Here is a 9866-nt window from a genome sequence, read left to right on the forward strand (position 1 = left end):
TGAATGTTCCTGTGATGAAAGCCTGCTGGAGGTGATTTTTTGGTTGGCCAGGAGAGCTTTCTAGCAGACCTTGTTTCAAAACAGACAATAAGCTGAAATTTTAAAAGATATTAAAACTGTGCTTGGTTCCATCAAATATTTTTTGATCCTTGATGTTGAAAAAATCAATTTATTAACATTCCACTGGAAAACATTCTGAATTGCTTATTTCTGAAGTTCTTACTCAGAAAACATTCTGAATAACCTTTCTTATTTGTCCAGTAAATTTAGGGTATTCATGTGTGTTCCACACAGAGATACTCTTCCTATGGTTTAGGTAAAATACAGCTTTTATTTTGTGTTGTTTGGAAATGCCATACTAAAAAGCTATAAAAATATCTATATGTTGTGTACAAGAAACAACACGCAAGGATAACTCTGCAACATGATTAATTTACTTCTCCTAGTAAGAAGTTAGATTTACAAAATCTCTTAGAATTGCTAGTAAAAATACTTGTTTATCTGTGCCAATTAGTTACATGTGAACTCCCACATTCCTGTGGTCCAGACTAGGCCAGGTACAAGGGACAAGGTCCTTGCCAAGCTGCCAGTACAAACATCTTTTTGTAAGCTTACTCTTTTTCAGACAAGCCATTTAAAACAGACTATGGTATTGACTGTAGATTAGAGGCATAGTGTTTGGCAGAACCCTGAATTTTAAAATGGAGGAAGGCAAAACAGGCAAAGGAAATATGGAAATGGTATCTGAGAAATTCAGTGTCAGCAGCTTAGCAGTAAAATTGTGTGGATAATACCTTATTATATAGTGCTGTAACCTTTTACATACTTTGTAGAGTAGTACTAATAGAAATAACAAACCCTAAAAACAACTGATAGTTGCCAAGACAGACAGAAGCATATGTCTTTAGTCAGGATAAAATCCCTCTGAATTTATTTTTTGCTAGACCCAGACGTTTTTAGCATAATCACAGTAATAATATAGTAAATTGTAAGTAGTTTAGTTACAAAGACTTAACCTTTAAGAAACATCTGAAGAAAATAGAAGGGACGTATGTCTTGAATATCTGCAAACAGCTGTGTTTGTTTCTAGCCGCCAGAATCAACTTAAAGATCAGCAACACCAGCAGCAGCAGCAGGTAGTGTCCCTGTGTCAGCTTCCAGATGAGGCAGAGTGTCTGACTGTGCCAAGGTACAAGCGAGACCTAGTGCAGAAACTCAAGATCCTGAGGCAAGAGCTGTCACAGCAGCAACCTCAAGCTGGCCATTGTCGTATTGAGGTCTCCAGGGAAGAGATTTTTGAGGTAATTTGAGAATTTGACCCATTTCTTAACATTGAGGGAAGGGGTGGAGGGTTGTTCGTAACTGTCTAAAGAAGTCATTCAGTTAGATGAAATCTTGAAGGTCTGGAATTAAAGCTGGAATTGTACCGGTGGCGAATGGGAAGAGGAAGCATTTCAAGGGAATGTTAAGAACAGCTGTGTACTTAAAGTAGATGTATTTACCCTGTAGAGAAGAAGAAAAATGAGGAAAGCTTTCCCTGTGGCTGGAGAGGTACAGACTGTGTCAGGGACTGAGGAAGGAGTCCAAGCATTTCATGTATCTGAAGATACTGTCTCGTTTCTTCCTTGAATATAAGAATACTGATGTCTGTTACAGAGGGAATGCTACAAATTGAAAACCAAACAATTATTAGTGATCTTTCATCTATTGTAACTTAAGTAAAATTACTGTTGAATAGCATGCATCCTTGGAGTTTGGATTACTTAGCATCTACCTCAATTCTGCTTGATTTCCCCCCCGCCCCCCCCCCCCCCCCCGAATGAGATTGATATTATGAATTGTCTAGGCTTCTGAATGACTAGAGATGCCCACAGTGGGATATCTCCATTTTATTTTGTGACATTATTCAGCACAATGATCTGCTGAATTTATTAAACTATAATCCGTTGGCTTTTTCTGGAGAACAGTCTGTCGTCTTGAGAACTTTATCACCCATCCCTTTTGCATTTTTATCCCACCCACAAACATGATAGCCCCACTGTGTTGTCACAGTTTTTCCCAGCCAAGAAAGATTTGTGTTGGTCTTCACTTTGGAGACAGTCAAATCAGTTCATAATCAACTGAAAAAGAAAGGGAGGAAAGGCTGCTGTACTGCAGTGAAAATTATTATGTTCTTGTTCTGAATAAGATGAATATGTTGGGTCCCAGACACACCTACCTCTTCTGTTCTGCAAAGCCAAAGTTTGAGGCGCTGATAGTGGACATAAATAAAAACTAAACTTTTTTTTTTTGCTTTAGTTCCTTTCTAAAAGTTAGCATTTGTTTTGCCTCTTCTAGCTTTCTTTTTGTGTTTTCTTTGTGAAGTCTTATTGATAGAGGAATAATGTTGTAAGTGTACTGGGATGACATTGATGCTTCTGTTCTTGAGACGCTTTTTGAAGGTTTGCACACGTGTTATACCCAGACTTAGAAGCTCCACTGTTGGTTCTTCAGACTGCAAAAATTGAGCCTTTATGCAAAATAAAAGGAGTTTACTGACACAGATTTTAATTTTTTATAAGTTATGTGAGAATGAGAGAGAATGGTCTGATCACTGTACACCTCTGGAAATCTTATGAAAGGTGATTCTTCTCACATATCTTTTTTATTTGACAAGTGTTAACACATTTGTAGAAAACTAAATAACAGTTTGTGATTTGAGAAACTGGTTAGTATATAGGAAAATAGTATCCCAGTTGGACTCAGAGTCTGACACTCCCTTATTTTCTAATGAACAGTAGTAGCTTTTCTCTGTAAAAAGTAGTTAATAAGTGTTTTGTGTTTACAGGAATCTTACAGACAAGTCATGAAGATGAGGCCAAAAGACCTGTGGAAACGATTAATGATAAAGTTTCGTGGGGAGGAAGGCCTTGATTATGGAGGTGTTGCCAGGTAAACAGTTCATCCTCTGTCTCTGCCCCTGCCAGCTACACCTGCACTTTGAATCCTAAACCAGCCTTCTATCAGCTTTGTTTCTTTTTATATTATTCTTTTATTTGTATTTATTGCTGTAACAGATTCTATGTCAGAACAATACATATTTTCAGATAGTCTTTTAAAGGAAAAACTGCATCAAAAAAGAACTAATGTATTGGAAATAAATCAAAATGCAGGTTACAGATTGCATCAGACATGTATCATATACATGAGACAGGTTTTTGGTATCTATTGAAATTACCACGTTTTTCTTTAGTTAGTAAAGCTTGGGTATCTGAGAATTTATACCACTAAATACTCAGCTTTGTGGCAGAACTTTGATCAAAAAAATATGCTTTATTGCAAATCGTCACTACTGTTTGAAGCAAAATGTTAAAAACTAGCATTTAGTAGGCAACTTGAGTCTGTCAGTAGTCTGAGGTTATTTTTCACTTGCTTATAGAAAGTGACATTTACTGATTGTATGAAGATAATTCTTCATGTTTTAAAACAGTGTTAGGAATTGCCGTGTTAGGCCAGTTGCACAGATGTTGCTTTACTTCAGGGACAGTGTTCTTCACCTCTGGCACATAGATCTATTCTCTCTAAATGAGTGTTGATTTATTAAGGCATATTAATTGTTTGCATTGCATTGCATTTTTTTACCGTTAGTATTAGTTTCAAAGTACAGGTGATGCTCCCCAACAGCCCACCTTCTGCATCTGTAGGTTGGTTTATGGCAAGTGTCCCCTGGGACCTGGGCTGGTGCATTGCATGTATTTTCATGAGTTTGCAAATGGCCTATAGAGTTTTCACTGCATCCATTCCTAAGCATTTAAACATACTAAATAGCCATAACTAGTAAAACAACCTTGTTGAATCAATTACTATTAATCGTTTGATAATAATAGTGTTTAAAATAAACAAGTTACAGATGCTATTGTGCACTATTTGCCAAAGTATCTGCTGGTATTTTTCTGGGTTTTGTTTCCAGTCTGTATGCTGTGGAAGCTTTGCCATCTTCCATACGTAAATGCAGGAAGACCAGGCTAGAAAGTCTTACTGTTATCCCAATTCTTAGACCTTTATTTACTGATTGGTGAACACGTAATTAAAACCTTAACTAAATATAACTGTTATCTGAAGGTAGCTTATATTAATTAAAAGCTTTGACTGGAACATCTCTGAGTCAATAGAATACATAGTGTCTTGTCTTAGAAGCTCTCTTGGAAATAATTAACCTGGAGAAAAATCTTGGAAAGCTGGGAAATACATCAGCTGTAAGGTGCTGTGCAGTTACTGAGCCAGTAAAAACAATTCTGATTTGAGCTTTATCTAAGCATGTTCAGAGATAACTTCCTTCACATTTATGTTGAACAGTAAGATTAAAAAAACACATTGTATTTTGAAAAGATTCTCAGTGTAGGAATGCATTTGTCTAAAGTATACAATAAATTATTTTATTTTCTTCAGGGAGTGGCTCTACCTATTGTCACATGAAATGTTGAATCCGTATTATGGTCTCTTCCAATATTCCCGAGATGATATCTATACACTGCAAATCAACCCAGACTCTGCAGTCAACCCGGTATGACTGGTAACATGAGTTGTGTAAATGATCATTTTGTGACTAGAAATTCAATACATCTGGAGAGTGTTCTAGACTTAGGAACCTAATTCTCACATTAGTATCGCTAGAGGCCAAATTTGTGCAATAATATGATAATTTCTTTTTAGTACTGATCAAAGAAACTTCTCAAATGTGTTCTTAATTTTCTAAGATGTCAATTGATGTTTCCTTTGGGAGAAATTAAGTTTATTTTGATTCTTAGTAGTAAGACTTCTGGACTGGAAGCAATATACTCAACGTGCTGTGTATAAAAACAAACAAAGCAAAAAGTTCTGGATATGTTTTTGTCTTTTTTCTTTTCTTTATATTGAAATTTTATTTCATGTTCAGCAGATATAACCTGGAGGTCTTATTTAGCTGAATGGCTTAGTCTCTTCTTTCTATTCTAGGAACACTTATCGTATTTCCATTTTGTTGGACGGATAATGGGGATGGCTGTGTTTCATGGACACTATATTGATGGGGGCTTCACGTTGCCTTTCTATAAGCAGTTGCTAGGGAAGCCAATTACTTTGGATGATATGGAATTGGTTGACCCTGATCTTCATAACAGCTTAGTCTGGATACTGTATGTACTATGTATTACATCTTATAATGTTAGCATTCTGTCTTGGTTAACATGTGATAATGTTCTTAAATCCAGTTGAAATTAAGTGTATTTTGATCTCCTGCTCAGGCAGATCTAAGAAACATCTTTCATGCACAGTTCAGCTTCTTTTAAGGCTTAACATGCTGAAGGTATTCAAATTGAGGGAGCAGGGAGGAGATGAATGATTATTGAGCTGTGAAGTGCTCAATTTATTAATTTTAACTTACTAATGTTGCCTGTTATTAACAGTAACATGTTATTAAAATATAACATTGAAACTTTTGTAACGGTTTAAAAATATAACATAGTAAAAATGTATGTTCACCTTTTGCTTCCAAGCAGTAATTTGAAATGCTATTGAAAAACTACATCATGATGTCTGTCAGATATATTACAGCTGTACTATATTTGCAGAATACATTTTCACTGAGTCACTTGCTTTTTTCTTTCCACCAGTGAGAATGATATCACCGGAGTCTTGGACCACACGTTCTGTGTAGAACACAATGCATATGGGGAAATTATTCAACATGAACTGAAACCCAATGGCAAAAGCATCCCTGTGACAGAGGAAAATAAGAAGGAGTATGTCAGGTACATCAATATCTTTTCCAAAGTTTTTTCTATTTCCTATGATGGGGAGGAACTTATTTGAAGTAATCGACAGTGTTATGTTGTTGGTTTTTCCCAAGTGGTAGTGCAGTGGTGGCAGTGGTGTGTCAGTAAGGCCTTTTCTTTTTTGGCTGGATAAATTGCAGGCTTATTGTATTTGAATACATCTTTCACAAAACCAATTTGCACTTGCTTGCAGACTTTATGTAAACTGGCGATTTTTACGAGGAATTGAAGCTCAGTTTCTGGCTCTACAGAAGGGATTTAATGAAGTAATCCCACAACATCTGCTGAAGACATTTGATGAGAAAGAGTTAGAGGTCAGTCCACTAATGTTACGTTATGTCGTCAAGTGTAACAATAAAAGCCTGAGGCATTCTTCTGAGACTGAGTAACGTACGAAGTTGTATCCCCAGTGCTTTAGGGGTTTGCAGGTGCACTATTGCAAGAAATACAGTTAGCATAAGGGGTTACCAGGTCATGCAGTCACTGAGGCTGCGCGTACCTTCCACTGAGAGCTAGGAGAGTGCTTCTCAAGGCAACATCTCGTAGCAACTGCAGAAGTGGTAGAAAAGGACACCCTCTCCTATACCTGGAAATCCAGCTGAACCTACTGAGAAGTAACTGTGGTGACCTCGGATTGTTTCAGAGCGCGTGACTGCAGCAGAGGTGGTGGTGCATATTTCTCACGGTGCAGTTTCACAATATTAAATTCAGTGCTGCCAGGAAAATAGGCTGTCACTCCCTTCCACCTCCTACCACTTGCTCCCAGCCCTTCCAGCGCACTGCACTGACTTGGTGTCAGGCAGCCATGTGGTTTTGCAGAGGTGAGTTATGCCAGACTAAATTGGCCCTGTAAATACAGCATAAGGAAAGGAGCTGTCTAGTGCCGTCACCAACAAATGTGCTACAAAACATCAAGATCAGCATCCAAACAATATCCTCTCAAGGCAAATCCATAGATCCCAAGCTTGTTTTAAAACTGAAATCTAATACAGTCTGTTAGCTGTGGAGCTGAGGTTTTTGCCATACAAAATGGCCACAGAGTAAATTATTCATGCTTTCTTCTGTTTGCTGTACTAGAAGGTCAGTGATTGCTCTCCTTTTAGCCTGAATATTCTCATTTAACAGCCGTGAACCAGCCATACCGTTAATCCAGAATCATTTTGCAGATGCAGAATAAGAAAGGGGAAGATCCAGTGTTCTTAGTCACTAGAAAATGTCTTTATAATCATATTCCTTTTGAGCATAAACTGATCCATTGTGGATCTACATTTTAGATGTGCTGAAAGCTCTTCATCAGGAGAGAAGTCTGATTTTGTATTAAATGCGGTATGACAATAACAAGATGTCTTTGAGGGTCTAGAGTTGGAGCAGCCAAACACCCTTAGCTATGCTCCAGAAATAAATACTGAGTTCAAATGTGAATTATACAGGCACCTTCACACGAGTAGAATCTGTGCTTCTGTTACTTAGTTGACAGGTCAAGACACTTCTGTATAAGGTTATGAAATTGTTTTCTTAATTTGAATTGAGGCCATTTGAAAAATGGATTGCATAGAGAGGTAAGCTTCAAAAAGTGAAGTTACATTCCTGCATTGCTTAAGATGAGTGAGAGGTTATAATTTGCCTTTGGTATAAAACCTATCAATTGTTTTCAAAATCAGTTATTCATCATTTGGCTAGCTCCAAAACCATTTTTATTGATCAATGATGAAATATTTAATTATATTTTAAATTTACAGCTCATCATTTGTGGACTGGGAAAAATTGATGTTAATGACTGGAAGGCAAATACTAGGTTAAAACACTGTACCCCAGACAGCAACATCGTGAAATGGTTCTGGAAAGCTGTGGAATTTTTTGACGAAGAGAGGAGAGCACGACTTCTTCAGTTTGTGACTGGCTCATCCAGGGTGCCTCTGCAGGGCTTCAAGGCATTACAAGGTAAGTTTCTCCAGAAGTAACTGCAAATGCCTGTACTTGGAGGGAGCAATATAACACATCACACCAACATTAGCTGAAAATTAGGTTGGTTGGCTGTAATGTGACTTTTTAAGAGTGATTTTTTTTTTTTTAATGGTCTGATGAATAACAATCAAATAGTCTTTTTTGTGTGATTGTTTATTATCTTGTTATTCAGCTGTAAATGGCTCTTCTCTTTCAATCACGCACTTCAGTCTCCAGCAAGAAGTTCTGGTCAGCGAGCTTAGTGGGGTTCTCTTGTTTTTCTAGAAGCCTGTTTTTTAATTTATAATTTTTACAAGCCCTCATCATCTGTACAGCTCTGGGATCAGAAAACACCCATGTGCAGCATTCTTATGATTCTGACAGCAGAGGCACTTCGTAATGCTGCCTACTATTGTGAGAGCGACAGAATCACAGACAGCCCAGGCATCAGAAACAATCACCTTAATTACTGCCCTGTCTTCTGGACTTCAGTCGAAGCTCTGGGTCTCTGTTGTAGCAGCTCTGCCTGCAGTCCCATGCTGCTCTGTTAATATGACAGTTATCCTGCTTTATCCTCTCATAAGATGAAAGAAAACTGCCCAGGGAAAACATTGCCCATAAACCATTTCAGCAGATAGAAGATTCCATCAGAACACAAATACTGTGGTAACAGCTGCCACATACAAAAGCCGGTTGCTCTAGAAATCTGTTTCTCCCTCATTGTCCTTTCATTATCAGATAGAATCCCTCATTTTCCCTCTGTTCTTGAGCTCTACAATGCTCAGGTGCATTAGAAGCTCAGGAATATTGAGTTTTTAAAGATCCTAGTTACTTTAAGCACAGTATGATGCTCTAAGTGTTTAAAAGTGTGCTCAGTGTTTAAATAACAGTGCAGAGGGTGGAGGGACTTGTGGAAAACTGTAACCGTTAACACTGTCAGAAGAGTTACAAGTAATATTAACCCTACTGTTGATGTGCATGCTGTTACTGCGTGAATTGTTTGGAGAATGGTAATGGAAGTAATACCAGTTTAACATCATCTGTGCTGCAGGCTTTAGTATGACTGTACTAATAAAACAAGTATTTCTGTGAGCAAATGAAGCCTTCTTTCCTGCAGATTTGAACATGAAGGTTGTTAGGTTTTAGACCAAGTTGTATTAAAACAGCACAAGCAGCTCACATTCCTATGTAACAGCAGAGTCTCCTTGAGAAAGATTGACCCTGTGGATTATATTCTTTAATGTCTGCCTACCACCCGCAAGAATTCTAGTTTTACTGAGGTTTAGGGCATTTGTAACCTCTTCTGTCCTTTGTGAAACCTTTAACATATATTAAGTCTAAAAGACTGCTGTCCTGCAGTCCTTGTTCTTTAGCAGAGAGATTAAGGGGATCTCTATATAGTCAGATTAATTTAGCAGAATTATAAGACGTTGGTATTGTGACTCTTCTGTTGAATTTGAATGGAATTGTTCACTACTCAAGACCTGTTATAAAATGGGGACAGATACAGCTGCGTGAGTTTTGTTCTCTAGGAAGGGTGAGAGAAATTAAATTAAAAACTGTATAGAATTGTATAGTGAGCTGTGCGAAACAGATGTAGTATTCTTCCTTATCAGTGCTTTGTTCTTGTTTATCTTTCAAAGGTTTAAATAACTGCATGGTTATCGTGTGTGGGTAGAGGGGAGGAATCTGTCTGATAGGCACTGTGAATTTAAGTTTTTTCCTGTCTGTTTATGATTTCAGCTTTCTTTGTGCATAGCTTCTCTTTTTTTTGTGGTTTTAGTTGCTTTTTTTTAGTTGCAGTGCAACAAAAAAATTTCATATTATGCAGTATAATAGTGGTAGAGATCTTTTCTGAATTTTCAGGTGCTGCAGGCCCACGACTATTTACAATACACCAGATCGATGCCAGCACTAATAATTTGCCGAAAGCTCATACCTGGTAAGACTTTTTTTCTTCCCTTCCTTTTCTGACATAATACATGCTATCCATTACAGAGTAGAAAGGTGTGAAGACTAGAGATTGCTTTTATTTATATGAAGTTCTCTTGGCCTTGTTAGGCATTGCTTTGTCATTGTTTCAAGTACATTAAATGGAGTGTAACAGAACTTTGCTAGGTGATGCCTGAA

The 9866-nt window shown here is 37.5% G+C and overlaps 1 protein-coding gene across 1 annotated transcript in view; it reads left to right on the top strand.

Annotated features, from left to right (window-relative positions):
- The window catches only part of SMURF2 (SMAD specific E3 ubiquitin protein ligase 2), a 66578-nt gene that overhangs the window by 52801 nt on the left and 3911 nt on the right, over positions 1-9866 (top strand). Inside the window, exons 11-18 of the mRNA XM_042802344.1 lie at positions 1091-1301; positions 2828-2931; positions 4429-4543; positions 4975-5153; positions 5631-5768; positions 5986-6106; positions 7532-7733; positions 9603-9678. Coding sequence (XP_042658278.1) covers positions 1091-1301; positions 2828-2931; positions 4429-4543; positions 4975-5153; positions 5631-5768; positions 5986-6106; positions 7532-7733; positions 9603-9678 — 1146 coding nt within the window. The remainder of the gene's footprint in view (positions 1-1090; positions 1302-2827; positions 2932-4428; positions 4544-4974; positions 5154-5630; positions 5769-5985; positions 6107-7531; positions 7734-9602; positions 9679-9866) is intronic.

This window comes from Tyto alba, unplaced genomic scaffold (assembly GCF_018691265.1).
Source record: "Tyto alba isolate M040663 unplaced genomic scaffold, T.alba_DEE_v4.0 Super-Scaffold_39, whole genome shotgun sequence".
NCBI lineage: Eukaryota > Metazoa > Chordata > Aves > Strigiformes > Tytonidae > Tyto > Tyto alba.